The sequence below is a fragment of the Melospiza georgiana genome, unplaced genomic scaffold (assembly GCF_028018845.1).
Source record: "Melospiza georgiana isolate bMelGeo1 unplaced genomic scaffold, bMelGeo1.pri scaffold_29, whole genome shotgun sequence".
NCBI classification, from domain to species: domain Eukaryota; kingdom Metazoa; phylum Chordata; class Aves; order Passeriformes; family Passerellidae; genus Melospiza; species Melospiza georgiana.
In genome coordinates, this window is record NW_026652215.1 from 6,574,037 (window position 1) to 6,600,047 (window position 26,011).

The 26,011-nt window shown below is 46.2% G+C and overlaps 1 protein-coding gene and 1 pseudogene across 1 annotated transcript; one reads left to right on the forward strand and one right to left on the reverse strand.

Moving 5' to 3' along the window:
- Positions 1–26,011, forward strand: part of LOC131096410 (zinc finger protein 208-like) — a 1,316,393-nt pseudogene that overhangs the window by 72,437 nt on the left and 1,217,945 nt on the right.
- On the reverse strand, positions 14,840–15,787 carry LOC131096501 (olfactory receptor 14A16-like). Its single transcript, XM_058044843.1, has one exon. The coding sequence runs from the start codon at positions 15,770–15,772 to the stop codon at positions 14,840–14,842; it is 933 nt and encodes a 310-aa protein (XP_057900826.1). The 5' UTR covers positions 15,773–15,787.

Below are 26,011 nucleotides of genomic sequence, written 5' to 3' on the forward strand. Positions count from 1 at the left end.
AAAACTGATAGCGATGGGCTTGCGTAATGCGATCCCTAAGGCTATCAATTGGTCGATGCTATATGACATCAGGCAGGGAAACGATGAGACCCCATCAGAGTTTTTAGATAGACTTAGAGCAGCCATGAGACAATACACACCCCTGGACCCAGCAATGGAAGAAGGGAAACAACACCTGTTAAGATTAATGATGGGACAGAGTAACCCAGACATCAAGAAGAAATTGCAAAAGCTTGAACATCCAGAAAATAAAAACCTAGAGGCCTTGCTGAATGAGGCATCGAAAGTATATAATAATAGAGAAGTTGAGGAGAAGAAAAAAGAAGACAGGAAGATAGCTCGAGTAGTGGCTGTGGCAGTAGCAGCTCAGAAGACAGGTTACTCAGAACCTAGAACCAGGGGAAGGGGTAGAGGCAACCCAGTAGGAGGGGGAGGGAGACCCCAACCCCACCCAACTAGAGTAGGGCCAAATCAATGTGCTACTGCCTACAGATGAGACACTAGAAACAAGAATGCCCCCAGTTAAAGAAAAGGCTAATGGCCACTACTACTAGCACACATCAAGATAGTGAATGAAGGAGACCGGTAGGCTGTACCCTAGCAGACCCACTGGTTAAAATGGAGCTAAGGGAAAGTAAAAAGGAATTAGACTTTTTGATTGATACGAGAGCAACTTTTTCAGTCTTAAATCAAGAATTAATACCTAAAAGTGATGAATTTGTACAAGTTGTGGGAGCAACAGGCCAACCAGAAAAGGCTTACTTTTTGAAACCCATTAAATACAAAATTGAGAAACAAATGGGAATTCATCAGTTCTTATATTTACCAAATTCACCAAAGCCCTTATTGAGAAGAGACCTATTAGAGAACTTGGGAGCCATAATAAAGTTCAACAAAGACAAATTAGAATTTCAGGTAAATGAGGAACGACTGATTACAGCTCTAAGCCTAACAATCAGTTGTGTAGAACCTAAACCTGAAAATCACAATTTCGAGTGAATCCTGAGTAAGGCATACCCATTGGTGTAAGCTACTGATATACCTAAGAAATCAAAGCAAGCAGCACCGATTGTTGTTGAACTTAAAATTGGAGCAAGACCAGTGGTAAGGAAACAGTACCTTCTGAAGATAGAAGATAAGAAAGAGATTGAGCCCTTAATCAGAAGGTTTTTAGAATTGGAGTTATTGGTAGAATGTGAATCAGATTTTAATACACCAATCCTGCCAGTAAAGAAACCTAATAGAACTTATAGACTAGTTCAAGATCTGAGAGCAGTAAACGAAATAACCAAGACATTGCATCCAGTAGTTGCTAATCCATACACGCTTTTAACTAGACTGAAAAATAATTTGGCCTGGTTCACCGTATTAGATTTGAAAGACACATTCTTCTGCCTTCCCTTAGCTCCCGAGAGTCAAAAGATTTTTGCCTTTGAGTGAGAATCTGTAGATAGAGGAAGAAAGACCCAACCTACCTGGACGGTATTGCCCCAAAGATAGACCAATTCTCCCACGATTTTTGAGAATCAGTTAGCCAAAGAATTAGAACAGTGGGAAAGGCCGCTGAGAGATGGCACCCTTCTGCAGTACGTAGACGACCTCCTAATAGCAACAGTGACAGAAGAAGAATGCATTGAATGGACTATTTCCTTGTTAAATTTCCTGGGTTTAAGTGGATATCGAGTATCTCAACAGAAAGCACAGCTAGTGCAAAAAGAAGTGGTGTACCTGAGATACGAGATCTCCAGAAGACAGCGATCCCTGAGAGCAGCTAGAAAAGAGGCCATCTGTCAGATGCCTAAACCAGAGACAGTGAGAGATCTGCATGCCTTTCTGAGAATGACAGCTTCATTTCTAGAGGGGAGAGCCCCAGCAGAACCCATCGAACATGACTGCCTGGAAACAATTGAAGCCGTCTACTCCAGTCGCCCAGATCTCAAAGAAGAGCCGCTCGAAGATGCGGACAACTGGTTCTCAGATGGCAGCAGCTTCGTGAAGTGAGGAGTAAGAATGGCCGGCTATGCAGTCACTACTACAGAGAGGAATCTTTTAGGAAAACCCCTACAAGAGAAGTGAGAGGGACCTTTCCAAGTGCTGCTGACTACCTTCACCGCAGTTCGGATCAAGGAGCGACCTACGTGGATCCACTATTCACAGGTCAAGAAAGCTCCGGAGAACAAACAAGAGGAGGAGAACAAACAAGAGGAGGAGAACAAACAAGAGGAGCAGACGTCATGATCCTGACTCCACCTCAAACCTTCACAACTCTGATCATTGGACTCTCGATAAGTATAGCTCTTCCCCAAGACTCTTCCCCAATAGACCCATGGTCTCATGCACACCAGTGTATCCACCCAGAGTTAGGAATGACCGGACCCTATTTTGAGGTTTATGCCTTACATAATAATCAGCCATACGCAAGTGAAGTATGGGATCAGCCCTCCATGATAGCATACAAAGGAGACCAAATCCAAATTAGGTGTCGAGAGCTTGACCCAGTAGAAAGAAGAGAAGGAAAAACAAGGCGGCTAGTATTAACAATTCAACCCTCGATGCCAGCCTCTGAACATAACCTAATTACATTTAGACTAGTGAAAATGGGCAAGCCCACTGCCCGGACCCAGCAAAAGGGCCCAATTTCATGTCAGTAGAGTGACTTCAGGGAAGATCCACCTGGATCACAACCCCGAAACTCAGTGATTTATAGAGAAGATTAACTTGGGGAGCTACATCCTCAAAAGATAACCTATAACCCTTACCCCCTTCTCTACCCTGCAGGAAAGATCGTAGCATCTAGTGGTCCTGAGGAAGGAAAAGCACAGTGTGAGATGGCATTTAGATAGGATCAGTCGATGACGTTCACATGTGAAAGGGAGTTGAAAACACTGGGACGGAGTTTTAGCTTCCCCGGGCGTGCTGTCGAATCTAGGGTAGAATTACCGGGAGACGTGATCCCATTGTATCCAGATCTAGACTTGCCCCAAGAAACCACCCTACCAGTGGAATGTAAAGGAGTACATAACCTAACCTTTATAGGGCCTCAGGTAATAAGAAAATCTAAGGAACTAAAATTATTGTTAGACCCCACTTATTCCCTGAAAAAGGTGCAGATGAACATTCACACTGATATTACTTATTTGCAAAAGGATTGCCAACCATTTATACAGCAAAGCCTCAAGGGATGGAATGCATGGCTAGCGACAAGGTCTCATCACAGAAGAGCAAAAAGAGATCTAAGTGAGTGGATTGGCACCGGATTTGGCATAGTAAACACAATAGATCAAGAGGTATTAGTAAACAAATTAAGTACCGTCACGTCGAGCTTAAGAAAGCTTAAGATGCCCCTCAGTTCATCCATGCTTACATTAGCTGAAACACAATCGCTAGTGGTGAAATTACTAACCATGGTAGCAAACCATACTGCAGAGGATTTTGTAAAGCTTGCTGACTACACAGGGGAACTTAGCAGAGACATTGCACTCGCTACCCAATGCTCTCAGACGCAACAATGGGTACAATCAGTAGCGGCAGGAATAATGAGAGAAGGAACGTCAGGTATATTACCTCAAGAAATAAGGGAAACAATAGTAAAGGACAATCATACTACACAATTTGAGAGGGACCATCAGGCTTAGTGGCAATTAGTGAACTTCACTTATGAGCCTCAACAAGAACACATTGAAGCTTATGTCCTCACCATTAGTGCGGCAGAGGAAAGAGCTATCTTTCCTATCCTCACTCTAGGGACAATATATCAAGATGTCATTGTCAGGCCAATAGACCATAACGTCTGGGCCAGCTATGATTACAACAAAAATAGGTGGCAGTCGGTTAGCACAGAAGCATGTATTCCTAGGGGACAATTAGGCTATGTTTGCGAAAATGCTGTGGTAGAAGCCGAAGATTTATGCTTAGATGCTGAAAATAGTGTATGTACCTTAGAAATGCTTCCGCTGATAGAACACAATCACAAGTTTACTATATAGGAAGTGGGTGTGCTTGCGTAAGGACAGCTTGCGACAATGTCACTATAGATAATTGCCAAGAAGAGACTAACAATACTAACTTCTGTGTATGTAACTTTACCAAGATCGTAGGTTGTGATTTTCATTGCACTGTCCCAATAACTACCCAACAGCTAATTAACGTAGATTTTAACCTATATCAAGAGATACCGAAATTACAAATAGGGATGGACGTCAAGATTCTTAAAGCAATGCTCACACATCCCAAAGTAAAGGAATTGGTGCAAAAGGTAAATCAAACGACTAAACGAATGGTATGGCAGGTAGAACATAATTCAGAGAAGATAAAGAACGTCCTGACCGAAGTAGAACAAGTGGGCCAGCATTATTGGTGGGATATCTTTACAGGGTACTCCCCAACAGCTACACAGGTCTTCCACTACCTGGTGCACCCAATGCTAATAGTAATAGTAGTTCTGTTACTATTAACTCTCGCAAATATTTGTATGTGGTGGAAACTAAGAGTCATAATGAAAAGGACCCAAATGGTTTGGGCTATGGCACGAGCGTATCAGCGCCCTATAGGATCAGAATTTGATGAAAGAATTCGTAAGTTATAAGAAAAAGGGGGGTATAAAGCCCCAAAACAGATGGCCTTCAAGAAATCATGAGTTAAAACATAGAATGTGAGGCATTTGAGGAGGGCATAATATTAGGAAACACATAGAGTAATTAATCAGCTAAAGCATGGAACACTATGACAGGAGAGAGATAGGGTTAGGAGGACTGATGGGCTAAGCATGTTCAGAGCCAACAATGTCAAACTGACCCTAAGAACCTTGCCAAGCCATAGAGACCAAGCCAAGTACACCGGGAATTGACCAAATTAGGAAAGGAGTTCAAAAGTTTAAAGAGGAAGACTCATCAGGAGACCCTAGCCCATGATGAAGGCAACCAGAACGACCACCAAGATGATCCTCAAAAGAAGTGTCCCCGCCCACGCTCCGCCTACACCACGCCCCCTATGAATATGCATGCAAAGATATGATTATGTATATGATCTGATGTAATCCTATATTCAAAACTGTATAAAAGACTTGCTTTGTTACGGGAAACTGAGAAATCCACTTTGTGATTTCTCTGACACGTCGCAATAAAATACCTCCTGCTTATCTGACTTAAGCTGAGTCTCTTAAGCAGTTATTCTCGCCTTTTTGGGGCAAAATTCAGCATCACACAGATCCAGCAATTAGTAACATTTAACTCTTTACTGATCTTTTCCACTAAATCTATGAACAAGTTTTTCCCACGAGATGTTTCTAGGTCTTCTTTCTCATTTACTGATGTTGTTACTTCTTTCTCTTTTATTAAGTCTGCTCTGCCTTTTTGATTGGACTTACGTTCAAAGCAAAGCCAAGCATCTGCTATAGGACACTCCCCAGGCAGTCCTTGCTGCTAAGTGGCTATATTTTGTGAAATCCAGTAAGTCTTGCCTTCCCCTAGACAGGATGCTAACAGAGGAATGTTGGCACAGTTTAAGTTTAAATTTGTATGTACTCATATAAAAGATCTGGTTTCTTCCCCTCTGTAAAGGGGGTAGTAACATTTAGCACATGGGCTCTTCTGACTTCCCAGTGTGATGTTAAACAAGTTAGATCAGTAAGAGCATTCCCAGGAGTCTGGTATTAGGCATTCCCCTAAACTCTACAACTACTGAGCTGCACCCAGTGATTGGAGTGGCTGTTTTTAGGCAGAATGTAGACTCACCCAGCCTTGCCTCCTGGTTATGCTTTTCTCCTACAGAAGAGCTCATTGGTTTTAGTACAGAGTTTTTATTCTCTCAGTGTCAACGCATTTGACTTTTCTTTACTAATTTATTTTTGCCTTGAGGGATGTTTTATAGGAGATTACTTTGTACACTAAGATTGGAGTTAACTGGGGTATTTAAACTTTTTCACACAAAAACATTCATCTAAAAACCTTGAACTCAATGGTCAGACGACTTTAAGAATTATCGGTATCCAAAATGATAGAAAAAATACTCCAAACAAATAACGAGGTTTTAACTCTTATCTCTAATCCTACAAAATCACAATAGACACCAAAACAAAGGCTCCAACACAAACTAAAAACTGTACATTCATTAATAAACACTAACTAATAATAAATGCAACAGGAAAGTATCTACTTTTCAAACTCAAAAGTAAAATATAAATAACATTAACTGCAATTTTTAACAGTTCTTAACAAGTTTTGATTATTTAAACAGTTCTTAACAAGTTTTTGACTATAAACACTCTAATAGTCTTTAGGTCTCCTCTGGAGGGTTAGCTTTAGATTGTCTGAGTGATTGGTCAAGTCCATTCATTAGAAGACTTAGTAGGGGATGTGGTTGGTTTTGACTCTTCAGTGGGAGGTGGTGCAGGTCCTTTAGTCTGGATTATATGTGTCCACCCCTTCTCTTGGGTTGTATGGCTGTATTGGTGGTGAGTAGGACCTGAAAAGGGCCTTCAAACTTAGAGGTAAAAGGTGCAGAGTTCCATGATTTACCTAACACCCAGTCTCCTGGATTGATGTTATGTCCCTTAGTGTCTAAGGGAGAGGTTTGAAGGACATAGCCCTTTTTCCTCAGATCTTTGAACTCCTTCCTATGGCCTTTACCTATTTTTGGGTGGCTGTCTCTCCTTCTGGATAAATTCCCATGCTTTACGGGGTTGTCAAGAAAGGGAGTCCAAACATCATTTCATAAGGTGAGACTCTTATACCTGTTTGAGGCCTTGTTGTAATTTGTAACAGTGCTTAGGGTAGACATTTAAGCCAATTCATCTGGGTTTCTGTAACTAATTTAGTTAACGTGTTTTTGATGGTTTTATTCATTCTTTCTACTCTTCTGGGGCTCTGGGGATGCCAATGGGCTGTGCAACCTCCATTTCATTCCCAGGGCTTCAACAACTTGTTGTAAGACTTTGGCAGCAAAATGTGGACCTTGGTCAGAATCGACATTATTTATCAACCCATATTGGGGAATGATGTTTTCTAGGATTGCTTTTGTGCCTATTTGGGCTGTCTCTGTTTTGGTCAGGAACGCCTCTACCCAATGGGTGAGGTGATCCACGGTCACTGATAAGTGTCTGTGTCCCTGGACAGGGGACATTTCTGTGATGTCTACCTGCACCCTCTGGAACGGCCGCAAGGCCAACTCTCTTCCCCCAGATCAGACAGTACTCTTCTCATTAATTTCTGATTGATTTTTTGGCAAGTTAAACATCCCCTGGTAACTGCCTTTCTTATGGTACGTACTCCCATGCACATTTGATCCCTTGGAAAGGGGTCACATAATCCTTGTATTCCCCAATGGGTCAACTCCTTTTTGGAGTTGATACAATGTCATCACCTTTTGGGCTGGAGCTTTATTTAAAATTTGATGTCCATCAGGGGTCCACCATTCTCCATTTTCTTTTTGCTGTCCTCTCATCTTTTCTAACTCTCTTAATTCTTTCTCATCAAAGGTGGGTCTTTCCTCTGTTCTTTCCCCACTAGGTGTTCCTTCTATCTTAAGAATTTTAATTGGACTACCTTTTTCCAAGGCTACTTCTTTCACTACTTGATCAGCTAATAAATTTCCTTTCATTTTAAGCATGTCCCCTTTTTGATGTCCTTCTATGTGAACTTTGGCTATCTCTGTTGGTTTCCTCAGGGACTGTATTACGAATTCTTTTAGCTCTTAATGTATTAAATTTTTGCCTTTAGAATTAAGGTACCCCTGTTCTTCCCATGTTTTTCCAAATGTATGGGCAATCCCAAATGCGTACTGGGAGTCAGTATAGATTGTTCTTTTGTCTTTTTCTAGTAAATCTAGCCCTCTCTTCAGGGCACAGATTTCACAGCACCGGGCACACCAATTTGAGGGTAGCTTTCCCATTTCCTCAACTTGCATGTTCTGCCCATCTATGATTGCATACCCTGAGACCTGTTTACTGGCTACCATTTGTGATGATCCATCTGTAAATAAAATTGTCCCATATGGGACAATTTTTCTAAATCTTCTCTCTCCCTTTTTCAAAATCTTCTCTCACTTTAGTCTGCATTTCAATAATTTCTAAACAATCATGCTCCAGGTCTGTTAACAGCTTTCCCGTGAGGAACTGGGCTGGATTCAAACATTTTGAAGTGACACATTCAAGGCCCTTGGTACTTATTCGGACGACTTCATACTTTAGTATTTGGGAGTCGGTTAGCCACTGAGGGGCCTTGTGACTTAAAACAGCTTTTACATTGTGTGGGGTGTGAACCTGGATCTTCCCCTTTCAGATTAATTTCTGTGTGTCTTCTATTGGGGTGGCTGTTGCTGCTATCACTTGCACACAAGCTGGCCACCCTCTGGCTACTGGATCTGGTAACTTGGAGAGAGATGCGACTGGCTTCCTGCATCCTCCACAATCCCATGTAAGGACTCTGCAAACTGTCCCCTCTTCCACATTTACCAATAGGTCAAAGTTATTTATAAGGTATGATAGGCTCAGTACAGGGGCAGAAGACAATTTAATTTTCAGATTCCAAAGCTGTTCATCGTCACTTGAGGTCCAAATTTCAGGCTCTGAGTCTATCAATTTGTCATATGGAAATTTAACACTTTTAGTACACTGATCAAGCCATAATCTGCCATACCCAAACAAACCTAGTAATTTTCTAACGTCTCTTTTGGTCTTTGGGGCAGGGATGGATGGAATTCCCAAAAATCTCTTGGGGCTTGACTTTTTATACCCTTGGCCCATTATATGTCCTAGATATGTTACTTCTTGTTCCACAAATTGCAGTTTCTTTTGTGATACTTTTAGGCCCTTTTTCCCATAAGAAATTTAGATGCTAGTACACTGGAACTTCTAACTTTGTCTTGTTCTCACCCAGATACAAGTAAATCATCAATGTATTGTAAAATACGTCCCCCATTCTCAGGTTTAAACTGTTCTAGGACTTCTTCTAGAGCTTGCCAAAGAGGTTGGGGGTTCTTTAAACCGCTAGGGAAGATGTGTCCACCTTTGTTGCTGTTTTCTTTTAAATGTCCTCCCATTCAAAGGCAAACCACTTCCGACACTCTTCAGCCAGGGGACACACCCAGAAGACATCCTTTAAATCCATGACAGAGACCCATGCATGCTCCTCAGGTACTTGGCTTAAAAGGGTTTACAGGTTTGGTACTACTGGGTGCCTCGCAACCATTCTTTTATTAACTTCCCTTGAATCTTGCAGTAATTGATACCTTCCATCAGCTTTTCTCACTGCTTGTATGGGAGTATTATGTGGAGACATGCATGGTGCTTGAATCCTTCCTTTAATAGCTGGTCAGTTACTGGGGTTGGTCCTTTCTTTCCCTCTGGGGAAATTGGATACTGCCTTACCCAAATGGCGGAGATTTCTTTCTGCAGCTCTACTTCTATTGGTGGAATATTCAAACAACCAATTTTTCCCTCCCCCACCCACACGTTTGGGTTGATTTCATCCATGTCTCCCTTAGTTAAGACCATTATTTGTACTACCATTTTTCCTTCTTTTGGTAATACTTCAATTCCCAATTTGATTTGTAAATCATGTGCTAATAAATTACAACCTAACTTGGAGATGTAAATGAAATTAGCTCAACACTCTCTTAAATTTCCTGTAATTTCTACATCTTCTATAGTCTGGGCCTCCAATGGTTCTCCTTTGGCCCCTCGTACTTTGCAGACCTTTTTACCGACTGTGATTCCTGTTGGTATTTTAGTCACACATGACTTGTCTGCTCTGGTATCAACTAAAAATTCAAATTCATCATTCTGGGAACCATTCTCAAAATTTACTAAGGGCTCTTCTAGATGATTCATTCAATTCCCCAGGGCATAGAACCTATTCCACATACTTCTCATCTCTTTTTAAGTTTTTCTCTAGAGTTTCTTGCTCCCAGGCTATGGCTTCATCTAATTGGAGTTTCTTACAATTTCTCTTTAGGTATCCTTTCTCTCCACAGTAATAACAGTATTTGTCACTGGGTAGTGCCCTCGCCCCTTTTGGTCCAATAAAACCTTTGTCTCTTCTAAGTGGTTCTACTGGCATGTATTTGTTGGCTCCCACACTTTCTCTGGCTATGGCTGCCATAATCTTAATTTTTATTTTTTGTCTTTTCTTCTTCTCTTCTTATATATACTCTTATGGCTTCTCACAGCAGTTCATTAATACTTTTTTCCTGCCAGTCCTCTATTCTTTCTAACTTTCATCTGATATCTTGCCAGGATGTAGTGACAAATTTTACCTTGAGAAGGACTTGGCCTGTCGGAACCCAGGACACACCTCTGGGTGCCCTGGAGGACATGTGCCCCTGGCAGGGGGCTGGGGATCCCTGGCAGGGGGCTGGGGAGTCCTGGCAGGAAGCCAAAGACGCCTGGGATTTTGATCTTAACCCATGGAGAAAATTACCACCCTTGTATGAAGAATTACAAGTTACAAAATTTAAGTAGAGTGATAATGAATCTGTCACAGGGTATAAAATGGTATTTTGGGGATTTTTATATAGAGGTCTAGGAGGCAAGATGGAGGGACTTGGGTGTTGTCCTATTCTTCTTCCTTCTTCTTCTTAGTCTCCATGTTCTTGGTGATGGTGGCATTTTAGGATTGGTTTAGAGTAGAAGTAGACTGTCTAACATAGGTGATAGGTATTGGGAAATAATGATAAATAAATTACACGTAGTTCATAGTATAAAATGTAGACACCAGCCCCGGGATGGGGAGTGTGCCTCTGTCTGACCTGCTAAAAACATCTCGGCAGGCCAGAGAAAAAATGTTATAGATAAGAAACAATAAACAACCTTGGAAACCAGAGCCGAAGAATTCAGACTCCTTCTTGGAAACATCAGGCTGAGAAAAAAGGATTCTCGGGGTCATCCCCGACTGCAGGGAACCCAAGATTGGCCTTCTGGGCTGTCTAGGTCAACATTAGAGTAAATCTGGAAGTTTTGCTTTAGCCTATTAAGCCATGGTGCTGGGGTCTCATCTTTTTCCTGGGTGCCGTCAAACCCTAACCTGGTATTATTCCCTCTAGGGACTGATTCTTTTATCCCTCTGGTCATCAGGGACCTGTAATCTCTCATGTTCCTTCTCCCCTCTTCTTGATTAGAGTCCCAGCTAGGCTCCACTAAAAGCATTTTTTTTGTCACCTGGGGGCCTGGGTTGGTTTTCTTGCTCCCAAATTTTCATTCCTGCAGTTCTTATTAATCGAGTCCTTTCTGGGGAAAATAGGATGTTAAAGGTGGAGTTCAATTCTCCCCATGTATAAATATTGGGGGCTAAAAATGGATTATTTGATTTGCTATTCCTACTGGCCAATCTCACTGGCCACCCTGCACATGGGAACTTCTCTGAGGGGGAACAATTTTTCCACTTTACCCACTTTGGACCGGGTGTTACAACATCAGCTGTGGAGGCTGACTGGGTAACTTCACTCTTGGGCATGAGATTCTGAGATGTTGTTTGGCTTCTCATTTGTGCTGTGGGAGGCAGAGCAGGAACTTGCTGGTGAATTGGGGTGCATGAAATGGTAGAGGTAAGGGAACAGTAGTGAAGGGTAAAGAGAGTGAGCAGAGGGTCGAGGGGAAGGTGGTGGAGGTATAACTAGGTTAGCAGGTGGTAAAGGAATGACAACTGGGAGAGGAGAAGGAACTGCGTCCACAGCAAGAGGAATTGGAGGAAGGATTTGAGGTACTGCAAGGGTAGGGTGAAGTAAGTGGTCAAGGGGGTCCCAGTTCTTGTAAGCCTTCTCAGCCTCTTCTTCTTCTGTTACCTTACTAGATTGCTTTCCCTCTTTTACTTTATAGACTCTTGTATTTTTCTCGTGTGAGGTGTACCTTAGGCAACAGGTGACGTTCTGTACGTGATGGGCCTTTTGCAGGAACTTGGGGTAAAAACAGAAGGTGCATCACCTTTGGACAGAGAGGCAGGTAACTCAGGAAATGTTTAAGGATGTTATTAGGTCATGCAGAAAGAAAGTTAGAGAGGTGAAAGCTTAAGGCTTAACCAGGCCATTTCTGTGAAGGATAATAAAAATGTTTCTATAAATACATTAATAGCAAAAGGAGGTACAAGGCAAATATCCATTCATTATTGGGGGAAATATGGTTTCCAAATATGAGGGAAAGGCTGAGGTACCTAACCGCTTCCTTGTATTAATTTTCAAAAATCAGACAGGTTGTCCTCAGGACAAGAGTTCTCCTGAGCATGTGGATGGGCACAGGGAGCAGAACAGCCCCCTGTAATCCAGGAGGAAGCAGCTGGGGACCTGCTGAGCCACTCAGATGCTCACAGGTGTCTCTGGGAGGAGATGGGATCCATCCCAGGGGGATGAGGGAGCTGTGGATGAGCTCCCCAAGCTGCTCTCCATCATTTACCATCAGTGCTGTCTCAGCAGGGAGGGCCCAGAGGGCTGGAGGTGCCAATGTGAGCCCATCCCCAAGAAGGGCTGGAAGGAGGATCTGGGGAACTCCAGGCCTGTCAGCCTGACCTGGGTGCCCAGCAAGGTTATGGAACAGATCACGCTGAGTGCCATCCCAGGGCACCCACAGGATGGCTGAGGGATCAGAGCCAGCCAGCGTGGATTTCAATATCTGCACTGATGATCTGCATGAGGGGACTGAGTCCAGCATCAGCAAATTTGCAGATGACACAAAGCTAGGTGTGAGTGTGGATCTGCTGGAGGGTAGGAGGGCTCTGCACAGGGACCTGGACAGGCCGGATCCAGGGGCCAAATCCAACAAGGGGAGGTTGAACAAGTCCAAGTGCCGGATCTTGAACTTTGGCCACAACAACCCCTGCAGTGCTGCAGGTTGGGGACAGAGTGGCAGGAGAGCAGCCAGGCAGAAAGGGACCTGCAGGGACTGATGTACAGCAGGCTGGACATGAAGCAGCAGTGTGCCCAGTTGGCCAAGAAGGCCAATGGCTCCTGGGCTGGATCAGGAATGGTGTGGCCAGCAGGAGCAGGGCAGGGATTCTTCCCCTCTGCTCAGCACTGCTTGGGCAGCACCTTGAGTGCTGTGTCCAGTTGTGGCCCCCCAGTTTAGGAAGGACACGGAGAGGCTGGAGCGTGTCCAGAGAAGGGCAACGAGGCTGGTGAGGGGCCTGCAGCAGAAGTGCTGTGAGGAGTGGCTGAGAGAGCTGGGGTTGTTTGTCCTGGAGAAGAGGAAGCTCAGGGTAGACAAGGCGGTGCCAGGGCACATGTTGGACTGTATGATATCCAAGGCCTTATCCGGCCTTGCTGACTCTGGGGTTCTCTGAAACCACCCTTGGAGCAGTTGCAGGATGAGTCCTGGGCCTCCTCTTCAGCAGCTCCAGCAGCCCAGGTCCCTCAGCTTCTCCTGCCAGCCCCAAAGCCCATCCTGTCAGTCCTGCAGAGCCTCTGCAGCTCCTCCTCATTACCCAGAACAGGGAGCCCCAGAGCCAGACACAGCAGCCCAGATGTGCCCCCCTGGCCTGGGGTGCCTCTGGCAAGGGAGCAGCAGGAGGCACTGCAGGAGCCTGCAGACAATTCCTGCAGCACTTGTAGGATGATCCTGCTGCCCGAGGGACATTCCCATGGTGGCAAGTCAGGAACTGCAATTGGGAGTGGGGCCAGAGAGGAAAGGACAAACAGGGATTGGCTGTTTGCAGGGGAGGGAACAGGGATGAGCAAGAGGAAGAAATTTCTACAAGCAAAGAGTACAGAAAGCAAAGGTGAAGTAAGGGAAATGCTCAGGGCACTTTTGGGGTGGATGCCAGCCAGCCCTGGCTCTGAGCAACAGTGTCTGCAGTGGGACAGGAAATTCCCAGCTGATGGGAACAAACTTTCTGGCTGACTGCAGAGGCCAGGACAAAGCTAAGTGGTTTCCCTGGTGTCCCCCAGGCCTTGCTGGCCCCAGGGGCTGATGGCATTTGTGCTCCCTCAGGTTCATGTCACCACAGCAACAGCATGGGGGTGCTCCCCCTGCTGTGTGCAATGCAAACAGGGGCAGCTGAGCCAGTGCTGCCGTGTCTGTGCCTGCAAGGATGGGGCACCTGTGTGAGCTGGGGGAGAGGCCAGGGCTGCAGAGGGGGGATGTTGTTGGCAGATCCATGAGGATGCTCTGGGACGCTGCCCTGGGCTGTCCAGCGCACTGGGGATGGATCAGCCCCTGCTCTGTTACTCCTTCCCATCTCCCCCAGGGCCCTTGCAGAGCCCCAGCCATGCTGTTTGTCCCCAGCCTGCCCATGGCCAGCCTGGGGCTGCTCACGGGGGTTTTCTGTGCTCAGCATTGGCCTGTCCATGTTCTTGTGAGAGCCTGGGCAAGGAGCCTGGAGCCCCCAGGGCCTGGGCTGAGGCGTCAGCGCTGCCCCAGCAGTGCCCATGGCCTGTCCCTGCTGCAGCCCCGGGACTGCCACCCCCAGGGCTGTGCCCGGCCCCGAGAGCACTCAGGCCCTGCAGCAACACCAGGGCCACCAGGGCAGCGGGGCAGGGCCACGGCAGCAGCACTGGCAACACCAAGTGCTGCTGCTGCTGCTGGGCACAGCTGCTGGGCCAGCCCTGATCTGCCCCAGCTCTGCACACAGACATTGCTGCTGCAGCTCCAGAGAAGGCAACAAAAGGGCATCTCTGCGGAAAACTTTGCTGGGATGTCCTTTAGTTCGTTTAAAGGAAGCAAGGGCATAGCCCCTCTTTGACACAGTCTGTGACCATAGGGATGGTAGAGAGAAACAAAATGGGAAGTGGCATAAAAAGTGACCTTTCTTTGTGGACAAGATTAAAAAAAGTAAATAAAAGAAAAAACCCACAACCAAATGAACAAAAAGTATAAAAAATTACTTTTATTACAAATGATTGTCAGAAATAGGCCAGCTCTTTAATATTTCCAAAACCATCCAGTCAGCAGTCTCCTCACAGCAGCCTTGAGCTCCTGGTTCCTCAGGCTGTAGATGAGGGGGTTCAGGACTGGTGGCACCACCGAGTACAGAACTGACAGGGCCAGATCCAGGGATGGGGAGGACATGGAGGGGGGCTTCAGGTAGGCAAAAAACCCAGTGCTGAAAAACAGGGAGAGCACAGCCAGGTGAGGGAGGCAGGTGGAAAAGGCTTTGTGCCGTCCCTGCTCAGAGGGGATCTTCAGTACAGCCCTGAAGATCTGCACATAGGTAGCAACAATGAACACAAAACAACCAAATAGTAAAGAAATGGAAAACACAATGAGTCCAAGTTCCCGGAGGTAGGATTTGGAGCAGGAGAGCTTCAGGATCTGTGGGATTTCACAGAGGAACTGGCCCAGGGCATTGCCATGGCACAGGGGTAGGGAAAATGTATTGGCTGTGTGCATGAGAGCATTGAGAAAGGCACTGGCCCAGGCAGCTGCTGCCATGTGGGCACAAGCTCTGCTGCCCAGGAGGGTCCCGTAGTGCAGGGGTTTGCAGATGGACACGTAGCGGTCGTAGCACATGATGGTCAGCAGATAAAACTCTGCTCCAATGAAGAACACAAAGAAAAAGAGCTGTGTGGCACATCCAGTGTAGGTGATGTTCCGGGTGTCCCAGAGGGAATTGTGCATGGCTTTGGGGACAGTGGTGCAGATGGAGCCCAGGTCACTGAGGGCCAGGTTGAGCAGGAAGAAGAACATGGGCGTGTGCAGGTGGTGGCCGCAGGCTACTGCGCTGATGATGAGGCCGTTGCCCAGGAGGGCAGCCAGGGAGATGCCCAGCAAGAGGCAGAAGTGCAGGACCTGCAGCTGCCGTGTGTCTGCCAATGCCAGCAGGAGGAAGTGCCTGATGGAGCTGCTGTTGGACATTTGCTGTGTCTTGGCATGGGGATCTGTAAGAAAAGTAACCGTGGAATAGTTGTGTTTGGAGAGGACTTTAAATATCCCAGCACAGCCTGGGGGCACTTTCTCCCCTCTGCCTGCCCAGGGTTCTGCTGCCTGGAGCTGTCCCTGCCAGCAGCTGCTTCCCTGTGCCCAGGGCTATGACCTGCCAGTGCTGCCAAAGCCCAGCCCAGCCCTGGGGGCTCAGCTCTGCCCTGCAGACCCCTCCCTGCCCAGGGGCAGTTCTGGATCTGCAGGCTCTGATGGCAACATCTGTGCAACCCTGAGGAGGCTGGAGAAGTGATATTGACACTGCCTGTGAGGGGTCCTGTGCTGATTTCTGTCACTGCTTGATTTATTCAGAGCTGAGATCAAATTATTTATTTTTTCTAAACATGAACTGAGAGATGAATATCTACATGCAATTTTCCATCCCAGCAACCCAAAGCAGTAGATTAATAATTTTTTCCCTTTTATGCAGCCCCTGCCTTGCCGTGCTCCCTGTATAATCTACTTGGAAATGCTCTGCAGTTAAATGCCCTGCTGGGAGCAGTCCTGAACAATGCAGCAACCTCCAGACACAAGGAGAACACTTCCAAGCCTTACCAGCTGTCTCCTTCCACCTAGATCTTGTCCCCCCGTGCTGGGAGCAGCTGCCAGGGCTGGCTGAGAGCTGTCCCTGGCAGGCAGCAGAGTCCCTGCCCCAGCACAGCACCCTGGGCTGCAGGACCCTGCTCTGCAGGACAGCCCTGGGCACCCCTGGCTGCTCTGCACAAGAGACAATCAGAGAATGTACTCACAGGGTCTGTAGGCATTGGGATGGTCCAGCTTTAGGAATTCACTCCAGGAGCTGCAGCTGCATTGTCCTGCAGCCAGAGATTCCTGTGCCAAGGCCTGGCAGTGATTCTGCCCCAGGCACTTCTCAGCACCTTCCCAGCCCTGACTGATTGAAGCTCTCTGTGCCCCTGTGCTGTGCCCGGGGTGGCTGCAGGCAGTGCCCCAGCCCTGCTGGGCTGGCAGAAGAGCTGCTCATCAAGAGAAATGTGCTTTTGAAGCTCTTCTTGGTTACCAGGAGCTGCCTCTGTGCCAGGAGCCCAGCCCAGCTCAGCAGCACAGACACAGCACAAGAACGTTAATGAGCCTCTGGGGCTTTGTGCTCAGGCCCTGAACATCATTCCCTGAGAGGGAGCTGAAGAAACCTCTCCAGAACTCCAAGGCAGAATCCAACTCCAAAGTTTCTTGGACTTTTAATGGGTCCCACTGAGGAGCACAAATGAGAAAGTGTCCCCAGGCCCCAGGCAGAGCAGAGAATTGGAGGCAGTGCTGACAGGTGGGGACAAAGAGAAGCCAAGTCTTGGTGCCCTGGGGCACATCAGCAGGGTCTGTGCCACCAAGGGCTGTGAGGAGACACCTTGTCCTGAGGCCCTGGGGCCTCCTGGCACAGCCCTAGCCAGGCTGGGCACTGTCAGCCCCTTGTCCTGCCCTCAGCATCCCCCCCTAGCCCACATCCCAGTGGCCTCAAGGATCTGCTGGAAGGAGTCCCTGGAGAGCCTTGCTCAGGAATGGCCCTGGGGGCTCCTTCATGCTCCCAGGGACTGCAGGTTTTTTAAAGAACTTTGGGTTTGGCTTTTGCCTTGGAGTCTCTGAGAGGTTTGTGCAATCATGGCCTCCAATTATCTGCTGTAATTATTCCCTGGAGAGGCTTTCTCAGTAACAACACTCATTGGGGCTCATTTATGCTTTAAGGTACTTAAGTTATTTTAAGATACTTGGTGTTTCCCTTTTGATACTGACTCTGTGAGAGGTTTTACAATCATGGCCCCAATTATCTGCTTTAGTGAGTCCCTGGGGAGCTTTGTACTGACACTCAGTGGGGCTCATTAATAGCTTTAGATACTCAAGGTTTTTAAGGTACTTTATGGATTTAGGTATACTTTTAGGAACTTTTAAGGAATTTCCTTCCAAAATTGAGTGTCTGAGAGGTTTTTGTGCCATCCTGACCTCCATTCCTCTCCTCCAATGAGTCCATGAGGAGCCTGTGTTGGGTATCTTCCCGCTTTCTGTTTTACAACAAAGACAAAACTGAAAGAATTTTGTAAGACTTTCTAAAAGCATCTAAGCAAACATGAGACAATTAACAATACAACAACAACTAGGAAAATTAAATGTCCTGTTTTAGATAGACATCATCCAACCCTTTTATCCCTTGGATTGGAAGAGTTTATTGAACCAGTCTTTGTTTTCCACTTGAAGCTTCTTGAACTCTTCATTCAGTACTTGAATGCTCTTGTGGATTGACTCGCTGTGGCTGGAGAGGTTCATGCAACAAATACTCTCAGAGTCTACACAGCCATGCCCATGTGCCCAGAATAAAAATTCTATTGCTGTTCTGCAAGGTGGCATGTCTGATGGTCTCTATGTCTGAGATCAGGCCATGCAATGTGAGTGAGGTCACATTTACTTACTTAACAGGCACCCAAGATGGTCTAATTGTCCTAAAGCTTTAGCTGCAGCCACCCAAGGTAGTCCAAATTGGGGGTGCTACCATCCCATACCAGGATTAAAGCTTGCAAAGCCATCTCTATGATATCATCCAATACTTCCCTGTGGATACCTGCTGCTTGATCATCTGGTAGGCTGTGTTGTCCTTCTCCAGCTGGATGGTTGATTGTCAATTCCGCCCTTGCCTCATTATTAGCATACTCAGTTATTAGCATAATAACTATTATTAGCATAATATAACTATTAGCATAATGAACACTTCCATCCCTCTTCCCACAGGGCGTATTCTTGTAAATGACAACAACATAATATATTTTCAATCATAGGTGCCAGAATTTTGAGGCACCCTCGGGGTTCACATCGGTGACCTGAGCCATACGTGCTGCTGGAAGCCTGGAAAGCTGCAAGAGCGCTCACAAAAGAGGTATGAAAAGGCAAGCAGCATATAAATTATCCGCCGTGTATCTAGAATGGCGAGGGATAAAGGGGATAGATTTGTTATTAGCCTACCTTTACGCTGAAGAAACTTTCCTTAACCCACATGAACTTTCGGAATGGAGAAAATCTGGGGATATACTGTGGGAAGCAGGGTTAGAAGATGATAATTCAGCAAAGAAACCGAGCAAGCCATGGCGGGTGATATACAATACACTTCAGCATGTCTCTGAGTGCACAGCAGCAGCTGCGGCTCGGGACGCCTGCGAGGCTGCGCTGCTCCGAACTCGGCATGGGCGCTCTGCCATGGGGAGCAGCTGCGGTGAGCGGCCGCCTGAAATGCTGCGCTGCAGCGGCGGGGAGAGCAGCAGCCACGGGGGGGTCGCCCCCTCCGACACAAGCGCCGCGGGACCGGAGCGCTTCTTCCAGCGGGAGCGCTCTCCCTCCGCCCCGCAGCCGGCAAAAGCTTCAGTGTGAGACCTAACAGCATAATAAATGTGACTCTTGTCAACAAAAGAAAGATTCCTACTGCAATTAAGAGACCAGTGAAAATAAACAAACGACACCAAGGACCGTTGCGGCAGCGTTTCTCACCCAAGTTAAAAAGACTTTTTGTTCTTCCTAGCAGAGACTGTAAAAGAGACTTTAAATATCAGAAGCCCAAATAACTCAGTCAGTGAAACATCAGACTCTAAAATTATATTTTGAAAAATTTAAAATTGTTAAAGATGTGTTAAAGTGATTGTAGAAGTAAGAGGTAATGAGTGTGTTTTTTGTATTTTTTAAGCTTGGTTTAGATGTGATAGATATAAAAGCAAGCACTGAATTCAAAGGAATTTTTTCACAGGTATACCTTGAACAAATTTCTTAAGTTTAAATGCATTCAAGTATAAAAATCCTGCAACAAACACGTGAAGAAAGTTTTTTTAGCTTGGTATTTTAGAATCAGGCCTGTAAGTAAGTTATAGTAAATGCTATATTCTATTTCTATAGTAAGTTTTATCTGTTGATAAGTAGTTAAAGTTAAATTATCTATTAAGTGTTATTAAGTTTAAGTAAAGCTCGATTCTGTTTAAATTATATTAGGTTTAAGTTATTTAGAATTTAAAGTCAGTTAAGTTTTGTAAAAGTTTTGTTAGATTTAAGTGATTTTACATGTAAGTTCTGTTGATTTAAAAATCTGTTAAGTTTAAGTAAAGGTAAGTTTAAGTAATGTTAAGTACTATTAAGTTTAAGTATTTTAAGTTTAGGTGTTATTAAGTTTAAGTAACGTTAGACAGATTTATGTTTTTATGATAAACGTTTATTTTATGACTTGTGTGAAAAGTGTTGTTGTGAACATCAGAGAAACTCTAGTTAAAAGAGACAATCAGAAACATTTGTGAGTAAAGCTGTTCCTGTTTGAAGTATATCTGCTGTTTGAGAATAGAAAGCCAACGACGCAGATGAAATCTGTGCACATGTTACTCCTTTAGCTTACTTTTGTAGGTTGTATTAGCACACCTGAGTTTTGTTTGAGCCTTGTACCATATAGAATCCCTCGTGTATCTATCGTATAGTATATCCTATAAATAGTGACAGCCTTTTCAGTTTGTTTCCCTAGCTTAGATCCCTTATAAGAGAGAAACCTTGCTAGATGAGAATACTGTTTAGCTGTTAGAATTGCTGATTTTTGTGTTGTAAAGAGTGTGACACAGTTAGCCCATAGAATTTTGCTTTTCATAAAAAATAAAAACAGGGGAGATATTGGGAATTTAGCTGCTAGAGACTGGAAAAGTACAAAGCCGTGGCTAATTCCAAGTCCTGCACCTGTGAGATAGCGTGTCCTTGGGCCTAGCTGCAGTAGGATAACAAATAGTGAAAGAGACATGAGAAAAGAGAGATGTAACCCCTAAAGAATGAGGAAGAGTTCATGGTATAGTTTAACCAATAGATTGCTTGGCTTACAGAATATTCATAAGCTTATTATTTGCTGTATAAGTGTTTGATGCTGTGATAAATAGGTATGATTTGTGCTGATAAAAATTGAAACAGTAATCAATATTGATACAGTAATTAATATTTGAGAATAATAAAATAGTTAATAGCTAAAAGTTGTAATGCCAAAGAAGAGAGGGAAAGGAGGGGCTCCACCCACCCCCCCCCCTTCCCAGCAGATGTTCACAAGGACAGGAGGAAAGAAAGAAGCTGAAGATACAGTTGCTAAAAATGACCAAGAACCTGGTTGGGTCCAAGAAAATGCTAATTATAAGGGACTTATTGCCTTGATATGTAGATGCAGTGATACGTTAGTCTTGGCTTACATTGTACTGGCTTGGTGCGCATGTGTAACCCAAAGGTGAATTAAAGGACAACGAAGAAGACTACAGGGCCTTCATCATTGACGACCCTCAAAGACTTGTGCGACCACCAAACCGAGTGGTGGCGCATGCGTGATAAAGGTGGTAATGAAGGCGGAGACAGAAAAGTGACGAACCAAAAATAGGAGGAGATGGCATATCAGGGGTGACTTTCACTTGGCAAGCTTGTACGTGAAGTGGCAAGGGTCATTGAACCCTGCCCTCCATACCCCGCGGTTGTTTTTGCTTATGCGCTATTATTTGAACCAAATTATCCCTTGTTTATATATTTTCTAAACTATTTAATTAAAATTGTTACTACTTTTAATACTATTTGGCCTTTTTATGATGGGATAATTGGGCAAACATAACAATGCTTTCTTTAATAAATTGGACCTGTGATGAACCACCTGGTGTCCTGGTCCCCTTCCTACGACATGGGCCCTGCCAAGCTGTCCCTGCCTCACGCTGGCCTCGCTTCCCCTGGCACAAGTGCCGGGCCTGAAGGAGCTGCCCTGTGCTCCAGCCTGCCGAGCAGCCCGGCTCCCTGCCCCGGTGCCCAGAGTGCTGCACACACTGCTGGCCTTTGCCAGGAGGTGCAGGGCAGCCAGCAGAAGAGGAGGAATCCTCAGCCAGCCCAGCGGCCCACGGCTGCCCTTGGCCTTTCTCTGCTCCTGGGCACACTCCAGATGGCCATGGCCTCCAGGCCGGGCTGTGCCCAGCATGGCTGCGCTTCCCCTCGGCAGCAGCCAGCTGCCACCTGGGCTCTGAGGGCGGAGGATTCGCCCGCTCCCAGGAAGAGGCACGCAGGGCCTGGCTGCTGCCTCTTGCAGCTCCAAGGGCCTCCTTCCAGCCTGCCTCTGCCGGGGCTCAGGCTGCTCCAGCCTCTGCCGGGGCTCTGCTGGGGCTCCAGCCCGGGCAAGGCCGGGCCCGCTCTCACCTCACAGGCGCTGACAGCTCTGCCCCACAGGAGACCTTCCCGAGCACCCTCTCTGATCTTTCTGCTTTCTCACTTGAGCAAGGCTTTCCTCCAGACAAAGAGATTATTGCATTTAGGGATCCAAATCCAAGTGGCAGGAGCCCAAATGCTCTCCAGTCACAGCTGAAGGCCTGCATCTGCACAGGGTGTTTGGGCTGCCTCATTCTTCTTTTGGTTTTGCCTTCAAATGTCATTGCCCTTTCTGCCTCAAACAGAGTTACCAAAGCTGGCCAAAAACAGACCAGTGGGCCATATTCCAAAGGCAGTGTGGTCTGGAGAGGATGAATGAAGAACATCCTTCCCCACTTTCACACCATGCCAAAGACACTGTGTCACCTTTAAGAAACAACAGACAATTCAGAAGGAATTTTTGAGCTTATTCGCAGAGTGAGAAGGAAGGGAATCTTCAAGGTGAGGTGTGGTTTTAGAAACTTTATTCATTTCCAATCCTACTCTGCAGTCCTATTAGACAATCCTACTCTAACTCTAACTCTAACCCTAACCCTAACCCTAACCCTAACCCTAACCCTAACCCTAACCCTAACCCTAACCTGAACCCTAATCCTAATCCTAATCCTAATCCTAATCCTAATCCTAATCCTAATCCTAATCCTAATCCTAACCTACAATCCTAGTCTAAACTGGTTGAGGAATAAATGGTCCTGATGTGATTGTCACGTTCTTGTCTCCCTCCTCTTCTTTACTGAAACAATCAGCGGCACCAGGCTGGACGCAGGCTCAGCAAATGTTACAAATGGATGCTGCCCAAAGGGAAAAAAAACAAATCAACAAAAAACAATGGACCATGACTTTCCAAGCTCAGTGCTTCAAAGGATTCCTCTGGCTCCTAGAAGGATGCAGGAAGAGGACAAATGGGACCATCTACACCTCCAACTTTATGTGCAGGACTTTGCCATCACAGGCAAACCTGGCCCAGAATCCCACTCATCCATTTATCCAGGTGTCCTCAACTTGCTGAGATTTTTGCCCTGCCAGTGCTCTAGAAATGGTGCTTTCTGTCCTTGGAGTTTCAACTTTTCAGGAAACTCCAAAGCCTCACACTGGTCCCTCTCTTTGAAAGACAGGCACTGTGCTGATTCCCACAGGGAGACAGAGCAGTGTCTACCGTTCCATGCCCTGCCCCTCGTGTGCTGGATGGCTCCTTCCTTCCCAGCAGGGCCAGCCCAGTGGCACTGGGCCCTGCAGTTCCCTCTCTGCCACACAACCTGGCAGTAACACTGGTACAGTTCCCGTCTGCTTGAGCGTGCCAGGCAGCAGATGGGGCTGGGACAAGTCCCTCCCAGCTGTCCCTGTTTGCATGGCAGAAACCTCTGAGGGTGGGCTGGGGGGCACAAACCAGGGCCCCTCAGAGGCTCACAGTGAGCCCCCCACAGCCCCTCCTGCCCACAGCCAAATCTCTGACCCCTAGGCTGTGACTGGCTTCCTTGGGTTCCTCCATCACCATTTCATGTCTCTGAACCCTGCATTGCTCTACTTCAATTCTTTTGCCATTAGATAAAACTCAACACCCCATCAAATTACAAAAGAAGGTGACAGAAACAGCCAGAGGACCTCTCTGACTCAGGAAATGCAGAGAGGTGTGGGGTTATTCAGTTTTGTGAAGAACAGGCCCCAGGGAGACTTTATTGCCACTTTCCAAGACTTCAGAGTGGCTTTGAAGAAAGTGGGCGACATCTTTTTTAACAGGGCCAGTTACAAAAGGATGGGGGTGAATATTTTTTAACACAAATAGGATCTAATCAGAACTTGTTTACTCCGAGCATGGTGTGACCCTGGCACAGCTTGCCCCAAGAGCTTGTAGGAGCCCCATCCCTCCAACCATTCCAGCTCCGGTGGCAAAGGACTCTGAGCAACCTGATCTCTTTAAAGATGCCCCTGCTCATTGCAGGACACTGGCACCAGAGGACCTTTACAGGACCCTGCCAGCCCAGCCCAGTCTAGGATTCCTCGGTGTTTTCATTTGAAGAGCAGCAAGAGTGGAGGTGAGGAGGAAGGGGGCTCATCTGCTGCCTTGGACTTGAGTGGAGGAGGAGCCCATCCCTCAGAGCCTGTTTCACCTGCAGCCCCTTCACATTTTACCTGCAGGAGCTCCTTGGCAGACCAGCGCCGCGCCTCGTCTCTCTGCAGGCAGCAGCTGAGGAAGTCACGCAGGCAGGATGAAAATAGGTTGGGCTGCTGCAGCTTTTGTCTTCCTCCTGTGGCTATCAGGAGTTGGGGCTGGGGAAAAAGGAGACACCAGGCTCCACCTGCTTCTTTCCCATCTGCCACTGCTCTCCCAGATCCCACTGATTAAGCTCCACTCTGCAGTGGCAGTTTCTGCCCTGGCAGAGACCCAGAGATGACTTTTCTTTACCAACCAAAACCACAAACCCCGATCCAACCACAGACTCTCCAACATCCCACAGATCTTGCCTTGGCAGCTGATTTCATTGACTGTCCTGGTTAGTGGGAACTACATCACCACAATCACATTTCCTTCCCTGAGGATTCATACCAACTTGAGAGGCTTTTTGGAAGAAGGACTTTGCTATACTAACTCTACTCTATCCAAGGGTTAGTATATGAAAAGTATCTCTGCAGTGCTTCTTGTCCCTTAAGCACAGCTGCCATAAAACAAAATGAATCAATCTTTTTGCTTTGTTCTTGAAAAGAATGGGAATTGGAAGAAAAGAAAGGAAATCCACCGGGTATTCCTCAAGTAAGGAAATAAAATCTTTGGAATCTCATCTTCAACACAGACACATTAAGATCCATGCACAAATGTACTGGCATGAAAACGCCTGCTTGGACACACAGGAGCCACCTGCAGCTCTGTCTCTCAGCAGTCTGAAAATTTCTGCTTTCCTTACATGGAAAAGAAAAACTTTTCATGGTCAAATCAGAAGGAGAGGTTCCATCCCTATGATCACCCTCTGCTCAGTTGGCTACTCAAGTCAATGCATGAATGGTAGGCCCATCCCAGAAAGTGCCAGGAAACAAATGGGAGGTTCTGGCAGGCTCTCCACATCACCAGGCTCTGGCTTGGCGACGGGCAGAATGTAGCTTGGGCTAGGAGAGAAACACGGTCACTGAGTGTTTCAGCAGCACTGCACAAGAAGCAGAAGAGACTCTGTGGCCTTTACACCCTCATGCCCAGATTTCAGGCATGTTTCCCAGTGAGAAGAAACTGCACAGGGGTTTAAGTTCCTCTCTAAAAACCAGTGCCTTAGCAACTTTCTTGTGTTTGGGCTTCTTTTCTTCATTTCTGGAAATGTAACACCAGTTCTGAGAGGCTTGCCTTGTGGTTTGAGGGGCATCTTCGCAGCCAGATAAGTGGGAACAACTTGAAACCCAAAGCAAATGTTGCCTGAGAAGAGCTGAGGAGTGTTTGCCTGTGGTGAGGCTTGAGCTGTCTGGCAGTCCCCTTCCATGATGTGCAGAAACATCCAGCTGCTCCCCAGAACTCAGTCCCTCTGGGCATGCAGGCCTCTGGAAACCCCTGAGGATTCCAGCCTTTCTCCTGCTCAAGAGCATCTAACCTAAGCTGAGCTCCAGTTTCTTCAGCAAGGCCAAGGATGTTCACTTCCATGCAGCTGACAGTGTCCGTGGAGCTCAGCAGGTCTTTCTGATACTCCTCAGGCCAAGGAATTACAGTGTAGATTGGCAAGACATCAGCTGATGATTATCCAGTGTGGTTCATGTGGAACCAAGCTCTAACATGCTGACAAGTCAGGGGGAGAGAGCTCATTCTGCTTTTGCAAGATGGTATTTAGAAACATAAGACACCGACTTGGAACTATTCAAACCTCAACTTGCAGAATCCATCTCAAATAGACAAAAATAACAATGGCAAGAGGCCTTGGAGTCTCCATAAAAATGCCCACCACTGTCATGATAACTCTGTGCTCGTGGCGCTGAAATAGATGGTGACCAAAGAGACTTTGCTATTATCCTCTTTAAGCCAAAGGAGAA